Source organism: Oryza sativa, chromosome 11 (assembly GCF_034140825.1).
Source record: "Oryza sativa Japonica Group chromosome 11, ASM3414082v1".
Classification (NCBI taxonomy): domain Eukaryota; kingdom Viridiplantae; phylum Streptophyta; class Magnoliopsida; order Poales; family Poaceae; genus Oryza; species Oryza sativa.
The window spans coordinates 9,033,495-9,057,359 of record NC_089045.1 but is presented as its reverse complement, the minus strand read 5'-3'; the positions used below and the strand labels follow the sequence as shown (position 1 = coordinate 9,057,359).

Genomic DNA, 23,865 nt, shown 5'->3' with positions numbered 1-23,865 from the left:
GTTTTATCTTGTCATCTCTGTAGGCTTTCATGTTGGTGACACAAGGAGACTTAAAATTTCGATTCTCCCTCCACTTGGGGTTTGTGTTTGATTCCCCTCCTATCCCTCAATACTGCAATTTCTGTGCGTGTTTGTTGAACAAGAAAGGCGATGTTGGGATATGTGTAGGCTACGATAGCATAAATTAAAATTTTGTATCGCGTAAACCAGGAACCATGCAAGTATTAGATCGTAGATCATTACCACTCAACGCACTGCGCAGCGGAAGAAGGCGCTAAGAAGTCGAAGGAATTCTCGCGAAGTAGCGCGCGTCGATGTAGAGGAAGTAGTTAATCGCACCGTCTCGACCTTCTCCTCCTCGTGCGTTCTCCTCGCCGTATTCCCACGCCGATCAGCACCGCAAACCAGTGGCGCCTCTACCGGTATCCACACGTACAGGGACGGAACGCCACGCGCAGAAGTGCTAGCACCCGCGCGCATCTAGGGTTTTGCTCGGGGAGGGGAGTGACGGCTAGGGTTTCTCACGTGATGCAATACCTCCGCCGGTCACACCCCTCATGAATATATAGGATCCATCACTCAGGCCTCCAAGGCCCGTAGGACTCCTATTCAGATCGCTATCCGAATTAAACTCAAATTGGATCTCCATCCAATCCCCTTATTTCTGCCCATTAAGCGTGCGACCCTATAGGTTCATGTACACTCGGCTGTAACCTGAAAACTCCTTTTCGGTCCACGCGTCAACAGCGGCCCCTAGCAGAAAGTATTGACCCACCGGGCATACATAAAGATCATATCGGCTGAACCTCTAGTGCATACTTGTATGAACCTGTTTGCCTCACGATATCGATTAAGCTCAAGGCTAGATATGTGCCATCCTCTAATAGCTCAATCATCTTCTAATAGCTCACACGTGAGCACCTCCACCGCCGCCTTCGGCCCACGTTCCCGCTCGCCGGAGGCGACGAATGCGGAGGCGGCCTCGGGTTTGTGATGAAGGTGGAGATTCGGCGGTGGAGAGGGGGAAATAGGCGGCGGCCGGGCTTGCCCTTGTGGTGGCGACGCCGACGGTGACGGTGGCGAAGCCTGAGGTGGACGGGGATGGCGATAATAGGCGGCCGGAGTGCGGCAGGCAGTGGTGGAGCTCGGGTCGGTGGTGGGAGTGGCGATTTGGCGGCGGTTAGGGGGGAGAGGTAGAGGCCGGGGTGCGGCGTGGAGCTGCGAAGCCGGAGGTGGCCTCGGCACGGTACGGGGGCAGCGGAAACGGCTGCGGCGCGCGGCTGGAGGTCGATGGCGAGCGGCGGCGCACGGACTCGTGGTGGGGGCGCGATTTGTGGCATGGGAGAGCTCGGGAGTTGGGGGAAATGAAAGAGGGAGATGCGGGGAGCATTTTATAAGGCTCGGGGAGGTCTGGGTCGTGGTGACATGGTGGGCGAAGTGGAGCTCGATCCCAGCGCGATTTTTGGGGGAAACGTGAGGAGAGTGTAGAGGAGGTGGATGGGAACCAATTTCATGCAGTTTGAGCGTGAGGGCGCGAGCGGGAGGAGCCGGAATCAGTGGTGACATGGGCAGCAAAAGGGTGGCACGGCGGCGCTTTTGGCTCAGGGAGCCGGAGGTAGGAGGAGGCCCTGACAGGTGGGGCCTCGGGTCCACATGTTGGCGAGGGGAGGAGAGAGGAGGCTGGGCGGGGGGGTTAAGTGGACTTAGTGGAAGAGGGGAGCCGAACTGGACCGGCCCAAGAGAAGGAAGGGGGCGCGCGGACCGTGGGAGGGGAAGGAGAAGGGGAAGGCTTGGGCCGAAAATGGCCCAAGGAGGAAGGAGGTAGCCAAGGGGGACACATTACAGACTTGAGGGAGAGGGAGCCGAGCAGGCCAGGGAGGGGAGGCCGGCCTGAAAGGGAGAGAAACGGGGAACGAGGGAGGAATGGGCCGAGCCCAAAAGGGAGAAAGGAGGATTTAAATTGGTTTTCTTTTTATTTTAATTGGTTAAATGAACTTTGTGACTTTAAATTTATTTCTTGAGCTTCGAAAATTTGTGAAAAATTTCAGAGAGTATTTTAGGGCATAAAGAATATTACAAAATATTCTCGGCCAATGATTTTTAAAGGAAATTTTAATTCCCTCAATAATTTCACTCAATTAAAATGATTTAATTTTTATTTAATTTCTAGAAAATGCATTCATCTTGGTACTGCCAGGATGAATGGAATACTGAGTTTGATGAGTTTCTGTCATTATCAAGTCCTTTAACTCCTTGTTTTCAGGTACACACAATCTTTCTCCCATCCAGATTGTTCCTTGTTCATCCTCAACAAAACCTCGGGCTTTTCCAACTCTCATGTTCTTTTTGAGCTCTGCTATTTCAGGATCACTTGCTTGAGCTATGCGAACCTGCTCCACCAATGTGGGCTGTGCCTCTAGGGCAGCCACGAATCCGTGCTCAACTATACCAAGGTTCAGATGTTCCAAATCGCGTTGAACCTCACAACATAGTTGCTCTACCCATGCAACATTGCAGTAACTCTTCCTGCTCAAGGCATCTGCAACCACATTAGCCTTGCCGGGATGATAATGTATTCCCATATCATAATATCATAATTCTTGATCAGCTCCAACCATCTTCGCTGTCTGAGATTCAAATCAGGTTGAGTGAAGATGTACTTTAGACTTTTGTGATCTGTATATACCTCACAACGGTTACCGATGAGATAGTGCCGCCAAATCTTTAAAGCATGAACAACTGCGGCCAATTCCAGATCATGCGTCGGGTAGTTGCCTTCATGAGGACGCAACTGCCGTGAAGCATAAGAAACCACTTTGCCATCTTGCATCAACACACATCCTAGCCCCTGACGAGATGCATCACAATACACCTGAAAGTCTTTCGTCTGATCTGGCAAAATTAAAACTGGTGCAGATACCAACCTATTGCATTCAGCAGACCAGATAAACTTTTCTTCCTTCTTCAATAGTTGTGTCATTGGCTTAGCAATTTTAGAGAAGTTCTCAATGAACCGGCGGTAATAGCCCGCAAGTCCTAAGAAACTCCGAACCTGAATGACTGTCCTTGGTGGGGTCCATTTGGTAACTGACTCCACATTTGCTGGATCCACAGCTACTCCTTGAGCATTCACGATGTGACCGAGAAACTAAACTTCCTTAAGCCAGAAGTCACACTTGCTGAACTTGGCATATAGCTGGTGCTCTTTTAACTTTTCAAGTACTAGCCGGAGATGCTGCTCATGTTCTTCCTCGGACTTGGAATAGATAAGTATGTCATCGATGAAAACCACGACAAACTTGTCTAGAAATTCTATAAACACCTTGTTCATCAAATTCATGAAGAAAGCAGGTGCATTAGTGTGTCCGAAAGACATAACTGTGCATTCGAACAACCCGTACCGAGTGATGAATGCTGTCTTTGGAATATCCTCTTCGCGGATCCTCAACTGGTGATAGCTTGATCGTAAGTCTATCTTAGAGAACGCAGTAGCTCCTTTCAACTGATCAAACAGATCATCAATTCTTGGCAACGGATACTTGTTCTTAATAGTGACCTCATTGAGTGCGCGGTAGTCGACACACATCCTTTTGGTTTTATCTTTCTTTTCCACAAAGATAACTGGAGCACCCCAAGGCGATGTGCTCGGGCGAATGTATCCCTTCTATAACTGTTCATCAACTTGCTTCTTGACTTCTGCCAACTCGTTGGCTCCCATTCTGTAAGGCCTCTTGTGGATCGGTGCAGTTCCAGGTACCAAGTCAATCCGGAACTCGATATCCCTTTTTGGTGGCATTGTTGTCAGATCGTCCGGAAAAACCTCTGGATACTCTCTGACTATGGGAATATCCTCCAACTTCTTAGTGGTTTTCTCCACTGCTACCTCTTGTTCTTCACCAGTAGCCTGGTTCAGACTGATCCCTAGCTTCTGCGGTATTGGAGACTGAAAAGTTACCACTTCTCCTTTCGCATTAGTCAATTTGATGGTGCGGCTAGCGCAATCAATCACTCCTCTGTGCCTTGTCAGCCAATCCATTCCAAGAATAACATCTACATCCTTGGATTCGAGAAGAATGAGGTTGGCTGGAAAAATCAACCCTTAAATTTCAACTGTCACGGATGGGCAGTAGTGAGTTGTGGTCATGCCACCTCCAGGAGTACAAACTCGCATTGGTATCTTGAGCTTCACCAAAGATAACCCATGTGCACCAGCAAAACGCTTGGAAATGAAGGAATGAGTTGCACCAGAGTCAAACAATATTACTGCTGGTGTTGAGTTGACGGGAAATGTGCCCAATATAACCTCTGGTGCTGACTGCGCCTTCTCTGCAGATGCATGATTGACACGGGCCTGAACGAACTTGAGTCCAGCACGTCTTGGCTTCGGGCACGTACCAACCATGTGTCCATACTTGTTACAATTGAAGCAGAGTTCGGGCTTTTCTCCAAACTTCTTGGGCTGTTCTGGCTGAGCAGGCAGAGCTGGCTGAACTATTTGAGCTGGAATCTTTAGTGAACTTGGAGTAGGGTTGAGGCTGTGCTGCTCACTGTTGTTGTGACTGCCACTATGGTGGTTCTTGTTGAAGCTACCCGGGTGGTAGGGACGGTGCTGCTGGATAATCATGGTGGAAGGTCCACCCTGATGTCCCATCGTGAAATGAGGCTTCTGACACTTCCCCTGGGGAGTCCTGAACTGAGCTGCCTTCCTCTTATGGTTCATTTTGTTACACTGCTCCTCCTGACGGATAGCCTTATCCACCAGCTTCTCAAAGTCCTCATAATCTCTAGAGATCAACTGGTTGGTCAATTCATCATCAAGACCAGACAGAAACTTCTCCTGCCTCTTGGCATCGGTACGCACGTCCTCAGGGGCGTAGCGCGCGAGGCGGTTGAACTCATGCAAATACTCTATAACTGTTCTGGTTCCTTGTTGCAGGGAACGGAACTCTCTCTTCTTCTGTGCCATGATTCCCTCAGGAACCTGTGCCTTATTAAAATTCTGACAAAACTTTGACCAAGTAACTTCTGTCCCAGCTGGACGGATCACCATGTAGTTGTCCCACCAAACAGAAGCGGGACCTTGCAGCTGGTGTGTAGCAAAAGCAATCTTCTCTTGGTCGTTGCATTGCGAAAGATTCAGCTTCTTCTCAATAGCATGTAGCCAGTCGGTGGCCTCGATTGGGTTGGTGGTGCTCGAGAAAGTGGGCGGCTTGACACGGAGAAATTCTAACAGTTTGGATTGAGGAGGTGGAAGACCAAACTGCAGGTTCTGCTGCTGCTGTTGTGCTTGCTGCTGCACCTGCTGCAACACCTGATGGTACTGTTATTGCATCTGTTGCATCATCATTGACATCATCTGAGTTTGATTGTCCAACACCTGAGCGATCGTTGGGTTCTCGGGCGGTGGAGATGGACTGTTGTCAGATGCATCGCTGGCACGTGCTCCACTGATCTGCTCTTCGCTGCCACTACTGTTGTTGGATTCACGGGAACCATTTCCTGTCTTCACCATCTGAAGGGGGGGATAGGTAGAAATAAGAGAAAAGGAAGAAAAACAGGAGGCTCAGAAACTAATTTTTCTTATTAATTTAAGTGAAATTATCTTAACTTGCTTAAAACACTGAAAAAGAGGCACACAACTCCTAATTAAGGCAGCCGTACCACTGACACATGATATCGACCGCCGACTAATCCACAAGCAACAAACCTAAGCACGGAAACTAGCAAGCAAACAAAACTAAGAAGACGAGAAAGCTAAGGGCGGCGACTCTGAAGCTCGGAGCGGCGCTTGCGATCGAGGAACAGGTCTGACATCTAAAGATGGACAAGGGATAGGAACCAATTCATGCTCAACTCCAAATTAAACAAAGCAACAAATGACACAAATAAACAACGAAGCATCATGATTTTTATGCATAGAACATTTTTCATGAACTCAAATAAACACACTAATGCAACTGACCAAACAATAACTTAATGCATAAAATAGATGTATAGCCATAATGATACACATAAAGCTGCCCCATCGAACCAAGACACGACTTAGTGCATATCACCCGATAAATTCCCAACTGACTGTCGAATAAACTCCAAATAAAATTTTACTAAAACCCTAGATTGTCCCTAGTCGAGAAATCCAATTGAAGTAGCGATTAAGATTTTTCCCAAAAATCAAAGAACGAACCCCCAAATTTTCCCGAAACAAATCCAAGTGCAAAGAGCATATGCAGATGAAAAGGGGTTCAGAGGGCTCTTAGGTTTCCAGTTGGCTTGTCCTACGGTCAAGGCCTGGCTCTGATACCAACTTGTCACGCCCAGAAATTCACGAACCAGAATTTCTAAGCTGAATGTGCATTAAATCCCTGTCCAGGACCAGCCAGGGTACACAAACGACAATTGTTGACATACAGATCCACGTCTTACAAAAATAGAAAAGATTACAAATGCAGCGGAAAAGATAAAAGCGACCTAAACCGGGAAGCTTATCTTCAGCAGCGGTGAGACTCCACTCCACAGGCAATCCTTGACGGCAGCGACAAAACCAACTTCAACAAGACAGCTGCAACTAGAAAGATCTTCAGCTCTGGTGTGGGGGAAAAGAGAGCAAGACTGAGTACTACCCACTGTACTCAGCAAGTCATACCGGAAGAGGAGGCTAGGGGTTCTTTTGCATAAAGCTAGCATTTAAAAGCAGTAGTTGAAAGCAGTAAAACAGCTGTAGTAATTAACCAATATTAACCAATCACTGTCCAACACTACACCACGTTGCAACAGGCCCAACCAACCACCTGAACTACACCAGTTCATTAAGCTAAACTAGGGTGAGACTAATCACGGTGAATCTGGTTGATCGCCCATAACCGTGGGCACGGCTATTCGAATAGTTTTACTCTGGCCAGAGGTGTACAACTATACCCACAAGACACGATTCCACACATGTCGCCATGCCCCGAAGTATCACCATGATATTGTAAAGGGGGAAATCGTGATAAGACCCTCCACATAACCCTCCCCTAACCATCCACACCACGCTAAGGTTTCACCCCCACCCCTCAAAAGGCAGTGGGTGGTCCCCTCTTGCACCGCGGTGAATCCAGCAGCTGGACAACCGGACACCCCGACCGACCCAACTCCATCACGCCCACCCTCGCCACCGGTGCCTAGGAAAGGGTCGAGCTATACTTCAGATCAAGCAGTTATCCAGTCCCGCTTGTGGTAAGCACGGTAAGTCTCCCAGGGTTTCCCGTGAACCGGTCCTTAACTGCCATGGGTGCGGCCAGCAAAACCATGCACCCACAGCCCACCATTTAGTGTATTTTAATTAACTAACACCATTGCGGTGGCACCAATCCAAAACTATGCTAATAGACAAATTCTATGTAATAATGTGATCCCTTTTTGTGTACTAGTTGAGCTAAGCATGGCTAAGCATTTCCTAAACCAACATCTAATCATTTTGATACCCAGGTTATCAATGGCATATGGTAAATAATAAATGGCTGAGTAATAGGACCCATCCCACATAACATTGTAAAAGAATGCAACATTTAATAGAAATGCGGGTCATTTGTAAATTGGGTACAATATGATCAATTGTAATGCATGACTTGCCTTGCTCTCGCACTGATGAGACCACAGCAACGTCTTCGAGAAACCGCGGATCGACGAAACGGCCGAAATCTACACGACAAACAAAGCACACAAGCAAAACATGCTATAAGACTACTGAAACAGGAAAAAAAACCATTTTTAATGGATTCTTTGCATTTTTATGAATTTACTGAGACTTGAATGGACTTAAACGGAGCTCGGATGAATTACTTATGAATTTTAGAAGATAAACTGTGTTTTTACTAATAAAGAAATGTCCTTAATCAATTTATTGCGCAATAATACCCAGGGCTGACGTCATCCAGGGGGGCGGCTGCGCCGACAGGTGGGCCCCGCTTGTCAGTGCACAAGGGGAGGGAGAGGGGGCTCGGGCAAGTGGGCCCCACCGGCAGCGGCACAAGGTGGCCGGTCTACCGTGGACCGGGACCACGTGGGTGGTCCACCGCCGGTCCACGGGACCGACGGTCCGGATCGGCCTTAAAGGCGGCGCGGGGGAGGCGGCTAGGTACGGCTGGGCTCGGCTTCAAAGCCGACCGGCGGCCATGGCGGCCGGTGGTGGCACGCTCGTTCACCGGCGGTGACCGGCGGCGCGGAAGACGGCGGCGGCCAGCGCGAAGGCGGCGGCGGCGGCCGAAGACGACGGCGCACGCACGGAGGGCGGCGGCGCTCATGGCAGAGAGGGAAGGAAGGAGGAGAGGGGATTCCTCATCGGCGAGCACGGCGGCCGGCGCGAAGGAAGAAAACGGCGGCGACGGCCGGCGATGCCGAGGCACGGACGGGCGGGGGCGGCACCCTAAGAGAGAGCAGAGAGGGGTTAGGTGAAGGGAATGCGACCACGGCGGCTTGAATTGCCGGCCGGAGATGGAGGGGAGAGAAGGTCTCACCGGCGCGCGAGGAGAAAAGGGCTCCGGCGTTGTTCGGCGGCAACCAAGCGGCGGCCGAGGTGCGGACGGGCTCGGTGAGCGCGACAGCGGCGACTGCGCGGCGCGGCGGCGGCTCTAGTGGCGGCGGCGCGCGGCCGGAGATTGGCGGCAGCGGCGGAGCTCGGGTGTGACGGCGCGGGCGCGGCAGGGGGCGTGGGAGAGGAAGGCAAAAGGGGGAAACGAGGGAGGGGACTCGGGGGAGGGTTTTTATGGGCGAGGGAGGGGCGGACGTGGCCGGGGAGATGGCCGAAACCGCCAGCGACGTGGGGAGGAGAGAGAGAGTGGGGTGGGATTCAAAATGAATCCCGCTCACTTCGTGCGTGCGCGCGGGCGGGAAGGGTGGAGGAGTGGGGCGGCGACGTGGGTGCGCGGCACGGGCGCGGGAGGACCGGAGGAGGTGGGCGCGACGGTTTCGGCGGCGGTTGCCGACGTGGGGCGGGCGGCTGGAGGAAGGGGACGACCCCGACAGGTGGGGCCCACCTGTCGGCGTCCCGAAGGAAAGAGGAAGGGGCGCGGGCCGGCCCAAGAAGGAGCGGGGCGCGCGGGCGACGGGGTGGACTAGGCCGACGGCCCAAGAAGAGGGAAAAAGGAGGAAAAGAAAAAGAAAAAAGAAGGATTTTTCCTAGGATTTAAAATTGCACTTTGGTGATTTTTTAATTGGTTAAAATTATTTCCAAGGCTCTGAAAATTCCACTAAAAATCTTGTTAGAGAATTTCGTCATGTAGAACTCAAGAAAAATTTCACATACCAATTCCGATTATTAAATGCATTTATTAATTAGGGATTTAGCTCTAGGTTAATTAAGATAATTTCTTCGGACGATTTATTGAACAAATTTTTAAAGCAAGGAAAAAGGGGGAAACATCAGGGCGTGATAGTAGAGTTTGGTCCCTGAAAACGGTTTTAAAGATTTATACGCATACGGTTCTCTTAACAATATATCTCATCATAAAAAGGATGTATATTCAAATTCAGACAAATATATACCCTCTGTTATCATAATTGTCAATAACATGAAAAACTACATGAGAAGGATGTGACAATTCAAATCTTGCAAATAATTTATTCTCTAAATAGTTTAGTGGACAAAGATCATCAAAATGAATATAGCCCCAAGCATTTAAAAAAGATAGCAGTCTATGCTCTTCATTTTCGTTAGCAATGTGAATAACATGCATGTTTAAACTCAACACATGGTATTTCAACTATAGAACTAACATGTTCACTCACCAATTGTGGCATAGATATAAGTGAAGTATCACACAACACTTTTTTATCACTAGAAACATCACGCAAATTATTATGTGATAAAGGTATTTCACCAATTTCCACTATTGGTTGCTCTATTGTAGTATAAGTAGTGGACATATTTACCCTATCATAAGACATACCTTGAGTAAAGTAAATGTAACACAATTTTCATTACATTTGTTCTCATCTTCAGAAATTATAGGTACTTGATTAATTAAACATTCTACAAGCATGTATAGAGCTACGGGTATACCTTCTTTCTCTGTCTTTCTTTGCTTCCTCATTACCTTGGTTAATGTACTAAAATAACAAAATTTGTTGATATCCTTTTATAATATACATTCATGCATATCCATATATGATGTATTAAAAGTATGTTAAAACACCCTCTAAGTTTATTAAATGGAAATTTACAATATGTTTTGTAGTACTTACGTGAAAGACCAGGGGATTTGATTGGTCCCGTCAATAGACCACATTTCAAAAGACGCAAGTAATTAAATTGTTGCATACAACTGAAGATACAATATTTTTTCTCTGATTAACTGTGTTCTTTTCCAGCTATACATTGTACGTGTAATTTAACAGCATGCCTGCAGATAATGTATGATGATGCAACATATGCTTTAAATTATTTCACAAGTTAATTTGTATGGCATTTTGGATGACATGCAAAAGTACTGTTGTCCTTGGATATATAAATTATTATTTTCTGTGGAAATTTTTTTCATATAGTTACAATGTGAACATATGCAACTAATTAAGTCAACTACCATACCGTACGTGATCTATATCAAGCGATCAATGATATATACAATCTTATTAGCAAGATACGCATCACATGATGTGTGATCACGAGGAACGCGCGTGACTAATAATTAATTAACTTCCTATCACTTCCCATGCAAGCATGTAATCATGCGTGCTCCTCTACCATCACCAGTTATCACCTGGCCATCCAAAGCATGCTTGGCCTATAAATAGGAGCCATCCTCAGCGGCAATAATCTCATCAATCTCAAGCCAGCAGAGCTGCAAAGGCAAACTAGCTTCTAGCTTCTTCTTCTTGTCCTCCAAGCTCAGCTGTGCCACCCTAGCAATGGCAGCTTCCAGGGCGATGGCCACCGCACTCATGCTGCTGGTGATCCTGGCGGCGGCGACGGCGGTGGCTCCGTGCAGCATCCCTTTCCCTGACTGCGGCTCCATGTGCAACACTCCCTGCTTCAAGTTTTGCTTCACGAGGTGCTTCCTCTTCCTCAACCTCGGCGTCGAGCTGTGCCACAAGCAGTGCAGCACGTTCCCGATCTGGTGCGGCGGCTTCCTCAACTGACGAGGAAGAGAGATCTGAGATATGTCATGAACAACAACTACTACGTACTACAGAAAATAACATCGGTGCTGGTTCGTAACTAGCATCAGTTAACTGCGGTTGGTTTTTGTTGGGTTTGATTTGGTGGTATCTCAATATCTTGTTTCGTGTCGGATGATTCGCTAGCTTTTAGTACATTAATTCTTCCACAAATTAATGTTTGACGTTGGATAGATGTCAAACAAAAAATATGGAGGGAGAGTACAATGCTCTGCGGAGATATATGTGTATTTCCTTTTCAGTTATCATATGTATCATGCTTGTAACGGCGAAAGTGCGGTGTTACTGTCGTATCGATCGAATAACTCGTGTGGCTTCATGGCTTCAGAAATTCCTTCTGTGACACTTCATTCGGTGTTTTGCGCACACCTAAACTTCCAAGGTTGTACTAATAAACCACTACTATGCTTACTTTTGATCAGTAACATGGACCACACTATTCAATCGGACTAGGTAGTACTGGCCTAAACCATATGTCAGCTCCTTTATCAGACACACAGGGAGATCACTACTATACAACATATATAGCATCCTGGTTGGTCCATCCATAACGGAGACTTACGATCCATCCCAGAGACACTCACCTGTAACGAGTTGGGAAACGCTCCGTTCAAAATGCGGCCTCATGGCTGAACCCATCACCGATAACCCCTCATATTTGATGGGCTAAATTTATGGCCCTGTATATATAGGACGTCTGTGATAGAGCACAACCAAACCACATCACTGATTAACAGATGAGGGGTCGGTGATGGGTGCAAGCTATTAGCCTGTCAAAGATGTCTATAGTCATGTTTGACGGGCCCAATTTACAGCCCGACACTGGTAACCTCGTATATCTACAACAATACAACCTGTCATAGCATATTTACCTCCTAACCTACCCTTAACCCTAGAATTATTTTTTTATCTCCCCCAACCCCCACCCAGCCACCCCCTCTCTTTCACAAACTCTCTATATCGAGCTCTCTATCACTCTATAGCTCTCTCCCTCACCTAGGCAATGGATAGCCACCCAGGAGACGGCGGTGACAAAGGGCGGCCAGATCTAGCTTCCCTGACCCGAGGAAATGGATACTACACCGGCCATCTTCTGTTCTCCCCGTCTAGCTCCCAAGCATCATTGCCACCACAGCCTACAACCTCGAGTGTCGGCCGCCTCCTCGTCTCCCCACTCAACCTCCAGAACCACGAGAGGCTATCACTTTCTCACTGCGAGCACCAACCATGCCTCCTTCACCTTTGCATCCTGGGATGGCCTGAATAGTGGCCTACGGTCACGGTCGTGATCGGGGTTAGGATTGGGACCGCCGGCACCTCCACCCCTGCACGGCTGTCCTATTCGTCCACTCTCCTCCACGCGCCTTCGTTGCCATTATCGGCATCGTCTTCACCCGCTTGGGGTCGGGGTTGGTCGCTACCATCTCAGGGGTGCCCGATCTTTCCTCCCCGATGTCCGAGGCCACCAGATCTAGCCACTTGAGAGTTAACAGCTGCTTGATATGGTCACCCACACCTTGGGGACCTCGGTGGTTTCCACGGTTCAAGCTGGCGATGGCAACAATGACTACGGAGATATGCGGACAACGACGGCGGCAATGAGATTCGAAGGGGAGCATCGATATTTTTTTTTTTCATGGGCATTTCGCATGGGTGACAGGCCGTGTTGTGTAATTCTTTTTTCCCATTATCTGCATTGGTGACAGGTCATGATTATAATACTTCAGAGATAAAGGTCATTGGTGAAGGAAGAGGACCCAACACAAATGAGATTTTCACATCAATCACCACTCATTTCTGACAAGGCATCTTGTTATCATAGATGAGGGGTACAGCCCATTACGGATGGCCGGTTTCGTAGTAGTGTATGCTTAATTCCAAGCTTCTAAATGGTGTAATTTTGCAAAAAAAAAAATCTATATGTGAATATTTTGGGGAATGTTGTAATCTTATTTTTGAATTGTATAGTATTTAATTTGTTAAATTGTACCTTCAAATAATTAAGTTAAATTATTCAGATGTTTAGTCATCCAGCCATTCTGAGGATAGGAACACAAATTGCTACAAATTGCTACGTACTCCCTCTGTTTCAGAATGTAAGTTATATAGGTGTAAAGTCTTACATTCTAAAATGGAGGAAGTATATCACGAGAATTTTAAATATATATTTAATCTTCCAAAAGATGAGGAGTGCCCTGCATTTAATAAGTGATCACGTGAGGGATCTATCGGCCTTCTCAACATAACCGTTGACTCACTGAGCAATGGAGTACTTCTATACTGGAGCTACCGTACGTACAGTAGTTAACAACACGATTGTTCATTTAATTCTAAGCGCATGATATGTCACGTGTTTTTTTAATAGAGATAATTTTTATTCCTTTAGTATCTGTTGTTCCTGATGTACGATCGATATAGCAAAAGCTAGTTTAAATTTGCGTCCCTTGTTGACTCAGCAAAATATCTGCACACAGCTAAGGTGACTAAAGCATCGGTATATATATACAATGTGAGCATATGAAGCTAATTAAGTCAAGTATCATACGGCCGGGTAATGTATATCAATCGCTAATGATAAATATATACAATGTTGTTAGCACGATATGCATCACATGATGTGAGATCATATGCACGAGAAACGAGCGTGGCTAATAATTACTCGCTCCATTTCTAAATATTTAACACTGCTGACTTTTTAGCACATATTTGATTATCCGTCTTATTGAAAAACTTTTATGAAATATGTAAAACTATATGTATACATAAAGGTATATTAAACAATGAATTAAATGATATAAAAAGAATTAATAATTACTTAAACTAGGAAGGAAGCCCGCGCGGATGCGCGGACAATTTATTTATATAAAAAACTACCGAAAAAAGTCATATATTATCATAAAGAACCATAGATTACCTTATAACTTTACCCTGAAAGAAGGAAATATTTATATCATGAAATATGCCATAGATTTTAATATACTAAATGATATAAATGATAATATCTATCATATTCAAACAAAAATCACTTTATTTCAGTTATATGCAAACTTTCCTATCATCCTTTGCAAACGTAATATGAGTTTTGATCTTTTTTTTCTTTTGTTATACATCTAATTCACCTATACATGTTCATAGGTAATATACAAAAGAATGCTCTATATAGTCATTTTTATACCACAATTTATATGAGAACAACATAATTTAAAAGATAAAATATGGTTCCATATGACATTTTCTATTGTATGTTTCGAATGGTAGTCTCTTTTATGTACATACTTTTCTATGTTTTTTTTTGACAAATATTTTTCTCTTATATAAAGTAGGGTATGTGTATGTGCATTCATAGCGTGGGTGTCCACACGTTTATATGACTGCCTATGATTGCCTTTTACATTGTTAGTTAAAAGAATACTTTCTAAAAAATTAGTGAGGTTGGCATGAAGCAGCGCTATGGCTGACTTCTTCGTCAACCTTGCAAAGAGTGATTGATACATATATACATAATTTGAGGAAAACCTTAGTGCTATAAGGAAAGAAACAAAAACTACCAGACATGGTGGACCATATATGCACTCCTTTTTTTATATCTCCATATATGCACTCCTTTTTTTATATCTCCAGTGTATGTACGTGCATAAGCGAGGGCTTACGTGAAGAAATCTAATTTAATGGTTGAAAATAATAGATTCACCTGTTTAAGTGTAAATTGATGGCTAGATATTTTTTCCCTTATATTTTTTCTTAAATTTTCTCCTATTTATTAGAGTATCACATGGCATCTTACAAGTGTTTGTAAGAGTATAAGAACGCTATTACTCATACTCACAGTCTACTTGTAGTCATTCATTGTTTATAATGATTTTGTGGCATCCTCTATTTACCTCTCTTTTTTTTTTGTTAATGGTTGCCACTTAGTATCATCCTTTATTTTTAGTGCTTGATGACACATATGCTTACTGGATGTTAACTAATTATTAGGTGCATTGTGCATGGATGTACCATAAGCAATATAACTTGTTGAGAAATACCTGTATACGTAGGTACGTATACGTAGGTACGTACTTTTCTTAAGGAGGAATACCTACATAGGTACGTACTCATCATCCTTTACCACTTCACTGGCATGCATAAATAAATAGAAAGTGCTATATATATCGTTAGATTGACTTTGTAAAGCCTCACCAATAAGAAGAATGCCCACGCTCTTGAAAACATATATTTTTACATCATATATTTTTTATTGTACATTTTTTCACCATATTTGTGGATTAATAAATTTTGCTTTTCTACTATAGAAAATAATATTTTAAAAAATCATCTGTTTTTTTCAACCGACGTACATATATTTTTTTAAGGCTCTTATAGCTTTTCTTTTTTACTTGCATATATACGTACATATTTTTCTAAAGTAAACAGTGCTTTTTAATAGTTTTCTATTGTACATAAGTTTAATAGTTTTTTATCATACATATATGTACTTTTTTAAATGAACAGTACCTAAAGATTTTTTTTAACCGTGCGTACGTACGTCAGATTTTCCTTCCTTTTCCATTGTTTGTACGCACCTGACATTTTCCGGTATAAACATACACATGATTTTAAGAGGAATTAAATAGATATAATCTAATGGTCTAGAATAACGGGTCCACCAATTTAAATGAAAATCGACGGTGAGATTATAAAATGCCACGTGGCAACCTAAGAGCGTTTGTAGGAACGCCACATGGCGGCTTAGGAGCGTTTGTAGAAAGATTAATGGACTTTTAGTATATGATGATAGATATATTTTTTGAATAAGACGAATGATCGAACATGTTTAAAAAAGTCAACGGCGTTAAATATTTAGAAACGGGGGAGTAACTTGTTATCATTTCCCATGCATGCATGCTCCTATACTATCATATGTACGCTGTCAGAATACGTACCTTAGATTGTTAGTATATTCTAGGATATAAAGAACACTAATGAACTTAGGCAGCACAAATGATGAAATGAGAACCACAGCAACACCGCTAAGTTCCCACCAGCAATAAAAAAGGTAGTCACCCGATGAATTGGGCTCATCGAGCCAATCCTTCGAGCGCACCCTCTGCCCCCTTCCTCCACAATGGGCCCAAGCTGCTTACATATATCACAGAATCAATATCCACATATCTAGTACTCTATAGAATCATAAAGGTCACGGAATCAATCACGTCAATTTTTGAGTAAATCACAATGTATGCCACAGCTAACATATCACAGAAATATACAGAACAAGAAACATAACAAAAAGTGAAGGCCCCGGCGCCACAGTCATTGCACCACCGGGCCACCGCACTAACCAGTCGGTGGAGGAAAAGATCTCATCCTCATGAGAAGAGGTGTTCCCGCCACCTCCCATTCGCCTTTCCCTCTCCAACCATCAGGGACGAGGAGGGAACCGTCACGGTTGCTTGTGTTATGAACAACACTTGTCTTCACCTCAGAGCAAAAGGACCAAATATATATAGCTACAAGCATACACAAATATACAGAAAAACCCTTTACAAATAAAGGAATATAAAATCTAAATATACATCTAACACCCCCCCCTCAAACTCATGGTGGATCAACAACACTGAGTTTGGAGAGATAGAACCTGTGTTGAGCTCTAGTTTGTGCCTTGGTAAAGAAATTAGCTAGCTGCAACTCGGATGGCACATACTGAAGAGCAATAACCTGATCCTGTACCTAGGTGCGTGTGTAAGAAGCATCCACACCAATATGCTTAGTAAGCTAATGCTTGATAGGATCACGAGCAATACTAATAGCGCCTGTACTGCCCGACAACAAAGAGATTGGGGAAGTCACAGAAACACCAAGATCCTCAAGTAACCAACGTAACCAAGTAACCTCTGCTGTCAAAAGGGCCATAGCTCGTAACCCATCGTCTACACTAGAACGAGAAACTGTTGTTTGTTTCTTAGTCTTCCAAGCAATGAGGGAACTACCAAGAAAAACACAATAAGCAGAAAGAGATTTGCGACAAGAGGAATCACTAGCCCAAGTATCAGAATACCCTTGAAGTTGTAAAGATGTGGACCGTGGAAAGAAAAGACAACGAGAGATAGTCCCACGAAGATAACGAAGAACACAAAGAAGATGACTATAGTGAAGTTGGGTGGGAGTAGAAACAAACTGACTCAGAATATGCACAGCATAGGAAATATCAGGACGAGTGACAGCAAGATAAACAAGAATCCCTACGAGATGGCGATAGAGAGTGGGATCAGCTAATGGCACACCAGTAGTGGCAGAAAGATGAAGATTAAGTTCCATAGGAGTGTTAACCATGTGTTGGTCAGTGAGAGAAGCCCTATCCAGAAGATCCTAAATATACTTCGTTTAGGAAAGATAAAAACCCTTAGGGGTAAAGGAAACCTCAATCCCTAGAAAATAGCGAAGAGAACCAAGATCAGATATAAGAAATTGAGCATTGAGACGTGCCTTAACAAAAGCAATAAAATCAGCATCATCGCTAGTGATAATCATATCATCAACATAGTGAAGAAGAATGGTACGACCACGAGACGAAGTATGGACAAAAAGTGCATGATCATGAGCACTGGCCGAAAAACCTGCAGCAGTGACTACAGAAGCAAACTGTTGAAACCAAGCACGAGGAGCCTGCTTGAGCCCATAAAGAGAGCAGCGAAGACGACAAACCATACCCTCAGGAATCGAATATCCTAGGGGTGGTCGCATGTAAACCTCCTCATGCAATTCCCCATTGAGAAAAATATTTTTAATATCAAGTTGGGAGATATTCCAGTGATGAGCAGAGGCTACTGCAAGAAGAGTTCGAACAGTGGTCATGTGAGCCATAGGAGCAAAAGTTTCATGATAATCACGACCATGCTCTTGTTGAAATCCACACGCTACAAGACGAGCTTTATAGCGTTCAAGAGTTCCATCAGAGTGAGTCTTGACCTTATAGATCCATGTATACGTGATAGGACGAACATGAGATGTCAATGGAACAAGATCCCAAGTATCAGTACGCTCAAGTGCAGCAAGCTCCTTTGCCATCGCATGTTGCCATATTCTTAATGAATAACAACATCACGATAAGGACTAGGCTCAGCGAGAACAGTAGCAACATAACCATAGCGATCCTCTGGACGAATCGTAACTAAATTATGATCCCGCAGATTGTATCTCGGAGGAGCAACATTCCGTACGCTCACAGGCTGTAAGAAGACACATAGCAAGAACTCCCAAACATATGCAAATTAGAGTAGTCAGGAGGTTGAACACAAAGACGCTCATGAGGAAGCCCACCCTGAAGAGCAGAAGAAGGTTGGATGTTGGTCAAGTATGTAGCTATGGAAACAGCCTCAGCCTAAAAATGAGGCAGAACAGAAGAAGCAATTGTAAGAGCTCGAGTAGTCTCAAGGAGATGACAATGCTTACTTTCCGCCACACCATTCCGTGCATGAGAACTAGGGCAGGTGAACTGGGAAAGTGTACCCCCGCTCAGAAAGAAAACTATGCAGCTCACGAGAAAGGTACTCACCACCCGAATCAGCACGAAACATTCGGATGGGTGCATCAAAATGAGTACGAACTATGCGAGCAAATGATTTGTAAATAGCCAAAACCTTGGTGTGATGAGACATGAAATAAATCCAAGTATGACGAGAAAAATTGTCTATAAATACCCCGTTTCGAAACAAAAGGAGCAGGTCCCCAACCATCAGAATGAACAAGTTCAAAGGGACGCTTAGATACAGACTCACTAGTAGGATAGGAAAGTTGGATCTGTTTCCCAAGTTTACAACCTTGACATTGATTTAAGGACACATCGCCCGACACAGACCCTAAGAGACCTCGACAAACTATAGAAGATAGACGAGAGCCACAAAGATCGCCCAAACGATGATGCCACTGAGCGAAGGTCCCTGTAGAGGAGGCAGCAGAAGCAAGAAGACAGGTAGGTGCAGCGGAAGGAAGACAAAGCCAGTCAAGCTCCCAAAGACACTGAGAATCATGGCAACGAGGGCCAGTACCAACCAGGAGACCCGTGCGTCGATCCTAAACACAACAAGAGTCAGAATCAAGAATAACACGACAACCATTCTGCATGGTCAAATTTGGAACATAGGAGATAGAAGGAACACTAAAAGAAGAAGAAGAAAGAGTCCCACGACCCACAACAGAAAGAGGGGTACCATCGGCAGTTTGAACAATAATAGGGACTAAAGGATGACATATCGATAAAAGACAAGACTTATCAAGGGTCATATGGAAAGAAGCACCAGAATCAAGAATCCACAGAAAAGTACCTGAAGCAAATGAGGATCCCTCATTGGAAGACTGAGAACCAGGAACAACAGAACCAGATTGTGCAGAGGGCAAAGCAATTGAACCAGCTGAACCTGTCGAAGCAAAAGCAGTGAGGCGATGCAGTAACATAAGGATCTCCTGTGTATCAGAACTGCTAGTACTCTTCTGAGAAGAAGAGCTAGTACTCTTCTGAGAAGAACTCCCAGCAACAGGTGATGAATGACTACGCCATAAATCCTTCTTCTTCCTAAAGCAAAACAACTCCACATGTCCATCTCTATCACAATAAGTGCAATGAAGATGACCACTGGAAGATGATACCACTAGAGAAGAAGTATGTGCTGGTGAAGTAAAGGACTGAGCTGCTGATGATGAAGACAGTGAAGCTGTGGTACGAACAGCGAGTACTGAAGACGGACGCGATAGAATACCAGCTTCACGAAGACAAATCTCCTCATAACGAATCTCAGTAAGAGCCTCCATCAAAGTAACACGGGGGTGCCGAGCAAGCAACTGTGCACGGATCGACTCATACTCAGAGCGAAGACGTGTGAGGAAGTCATAGATGCGGCAAAGATCAATGTGAGACCGCTGACGCTGACAACACTGACAATTACGACAAATATTAGGTCCCAAAGAATCAAGCTGGCGCTAGATAAAGGATAACTGTGTATAGAACTCATCCACTGTAGCATCTCCCTGCTGTAAAGACTTCTTCTGACGCACCATAGCAAGATATAGAGCATCACCAGTAGGTGCATGACGGTCACGAAGGTGTGTCCACATGAGATGAGCTGAAGCAAGGGTAACCACATCACCAGTAAGATGGACCTCCATACTAGTTACAAGAATAACAGAAGCACGAGCATCCTCATCCAACCAAGTCTTGTACATAGCATACTGACCCTGATAAGTTTCCATAACATCATCATACTCCTCTTGTGCCTTTGCTCTATCTTCATCAGTAGTCTGAGCTGAAAAAGTAGGCACAGCTCGAGCCAAGGGGAAAGGGGGGCAAGCTAGCTCACCAGAAAGAACGTCCCAAAGGCATTGACCACGCATATTTAGATGCATATGCTGAGCCCAATGATTATAGTTGATGCCATCAAAAATAACTGGGCAATGAGGAACTGAAACTGTGCCTGATAGAGATGACATTGGCATGAAGCAACGGGCGACAGCGACAGCGCAAATGAAAGCAGCAGCAAGCGAAAGAACAGGAACCTCCGAGCGGCAATCCTGGGTTGGTTCTGTCGATCCATCCAAGGAAGGTGTTATGAGTACAGCGGCGGGGTGGCCCAAAGTCGTCTTCATCCGAGGAAACCATCCCTTCCCTTCCACCGGGTCCACCACCTCCAAGATGTGCAGCCGGAGATCAAATGTGAGACATTTCTTCTCCGTCGGGGGTGCCGGGTGTGCCTCTGAGACGAGTGCCTCGAACATGTCCGTATCCTCAACCTCCGGCTCTCTCCACTAGTCTTGCATCGGCTCAGGGATCTCAAGAGTGAACTCCATGGGGATTAAGGAAAGGTTGGACGACCACGCCAGGACTTCCGTCATGCAAGCATCCACCGGCTCGAACCACTCGATAAGCTGACAGCCAATTTTGTTAAGAAATTGCTTTACTGCGTCTGCCTCCACCGCATGCGCCGGAAGGCCCTCAATCCCCAACTTCACAACATGCGCCATCCTCGAGCTCTGGACGTGAATCGCACGGTGCCAACAACGGAAGGAGATTTGGGCCCCCGCAACGTAAAGACGGTCGGACCTATTGAGAACATTCGTGCAACCCTCCTCACGAGCAAAGATAATTAGGAAGTCGGAAGGCCTTGTCACCTCGACCCGCACGTTGCCATGCTAGATGCCACACGACCGACCGAGTTCCTCCATCACCATGGCCGACGAGACTTCACGCTTGCCCGAGAGGACACTGGCCACGAGCGCCCTGCCACGCAGGCGTTCTTCAAGCGTCGTCATCCCCGGGGTCTAGGAGAGGACCCCCCCTGGCTAGATTCCAGCTGCAGGAAAGGATCACTCGTGCCAAGATTCCCCATCGCCCTATGTGCTTGCTTCGAGGAGGAAGGGGCACTTGGAGGAGGCGCGTGAGCGCGAGGAGCCGGTTCCACAGGCAGAGCAGGACCCAACGCCCCCTTGTCCTGAGCCGAGGGAGCGGCGGAAGACACCTGCTTCGTCTTCTTGTTCACAGCACTGGCAGCCTCCTTCCTTGATGCAGCAGTAGTTGGAGCCCAGGCAGCGTTCACCGCCGCCAGCTAGCGCTCGCTAGATAGGGAGTGAACGTCAAGCCTGCAATCCTTCTCCAGATGGCCTGAGTACCAGCACCGGTAGCAGCGAGGAGCCGCCTTGCAGTCTGCTTTGAGATGCTCCAACCCTAGGTAGCAGAGACATCTTCCATGTAACCATTTAGGGATAGGACAGGGGAGGGGGGCGTAGGTGGAGTAATTGCGGTGGTTGGGCGGCGGCGAATTTACTCCTTCGCTTCAAGATACACCAACCTGCGTCAATGTCCTGCTGAGGCCTTGTTTAGTTCGTGAAAAGAAAATTTTTGGGTGTCACATGGGACATTTGACCGGATGTCGGAAGGGGTTTTCGGCCACAAATGAAAAAACTAATTTCATAACCCATCTGGAAACCGCAAGACAAATTTATTAAGCCTAATTAATCTGTCATTAGCGCATGTGGGTTACTGTAGCACTTATGGCTAATAATAGACTAATTAAGCTTAAAAGATTCGTCTCGCGATTTTCATATAAACTATGTAATTAGTTTTAAATTTTATCTATATTTAATGCTCCACGTATGTGTCCAAAGATTTAATGTAACGTTTTTAGGAAAAAAAAATTTAGGAACTAAACAAGACCTGAGAGAGTACAGGCGGACCAGCTGGGACCGGTACACAGCAGGAGACCGGACGACCTCCGCCCAGGAGACGGAAGCGGCTTTATCTGGACGGCGGCCATGTCGGAGTGAGCGGCCGCCGGGGGAGGGTGGTGGGACGACGACGACGCACTCATCTTCTCAAGTCTCCTCCATATCCCTCACTTGGAATTCGACCTTGACAATCTCATAAGCTTCCCTCAATCTTCCAGCACGGCCCAAGAAATCAACCAGGCAGCCGTACCCGATTTGTCGGTAGAGATCAAAAGAAGCAAACAACGTTGGTTGGTCGCTGTGGCCTTGCATGTCGAGGAAGAAGGGGATACAATCATGTTAGGAATCTCTCCTCTCACTCTCTAGGTGTTTATCACAAACACTCAAGTTTCTGGCTAGTGACGCACGCACGCGCAAGAACTCAACAACACAAATAGTTTTGGTTGATGCGGAGGCTAATCACAGCTCACACCATTTTCTTCTTTATATAGACTTAAGTACATGCAAAAGAAAAGGATCAGCCAACTAATTTGGCCTTACTCCAACATGCAGATGCCATGCAAAAGGTAACTAGCTAGACCTATTCTTCCGCTACAAAATCACTTCGTGGCCTTCCAGCCTGAGCTGCAGCTCTGCATGCATCTTAACACATCCAACTAAATGCTTGCATGCAGCCACTAATCACTAGCTCTACATGCTAATGCAACAGCCTTTACACATCGTAGATATCGGCATGTTCGTCCGGCCGCATCACGCAGCTCACAGCAAGCACGTTACACACGTACTGGCTCGATCGGATCCTTTGCTGCCACACACTACTACCTTGTGCAAAACATATACAAACCAAATGCATACAAAATAGAAGAATGCATATGCTCTAAAGACAAGATTATTGCTAACAAATCAGTCATGGAGAAGAGAGAGGGGATGTATCCACTGCAAATGGCACAAGTGGGAGAAGCAATCAACACCAACACATGCTCACCGACCGACGAGAGGCGACGAACAACAGGTTGCAAGCACGAGCATGAGCAGACAGCTAAAGCACTTTATGCGCATGCATACTGCAGTATCATCAAAACACACGTATATATATGACTAAAATAATCCATCCATTATTGGGCACACACAAAGCAGAGCCGTGTGTTAATACCTACAGTACACATGCTACTAAACTAAAGCGCGCAGAGACGTCTTCAGTCGTCCACGTCATGAGAATTCATGACACGCTGCTGTCGCATTTTTGGCTACGACTGTACGTAGCGCCATGATTCGATCGATCGTGAGGTTTGATTCGAGGCACGGCGCCGGCGCGGGTAGCTAGTTTGGCAGCAAACTGGTGTCATATACTCCCTCCGTTTTCTAAATATTTGACACCGTTGACTTTTTAGCACATATTTAGCCGTTTGTCTTATTCAAAAACTTTTGTGAAATATGTAAAATTATATGTATACATATAAGTATATTTAACAATGAATCAAATGATAGGAAAAGAATTAATAATTACTTAATTTT

General features: G+C 45.5%; 1 protein-coding gene across 1 annotated transcript; it reads right to left on the bottom strand.

Annotated features, from left to right (window-relative positions):
• Window positions 1-4,099: 4,099 nt before the first annotated feature.
• Window positions 4,100-5,512, bottom strand: LOC136354140 (uncharacterized). The gene is made up of 4 exons (XM_066305822.1): window positions 5,378-5,512; window positions 4,916-5,299; window positions 4,591-4,795; window positions 4,100-4,326 (listed from the first exon to the last, which is right to left on the bottom strand). The coding sequence occupies exons 1-4, from the start codon at window positions 5,510-5,512 to the stop codon at window positions 4,100-4,102; spliced, it is 951 nt and encodes a 316-aa protein (XP_066161919.1).
• Between the last annotated feature and the right edge of the window lie 18,353 nt (window positions 5,513-23,865).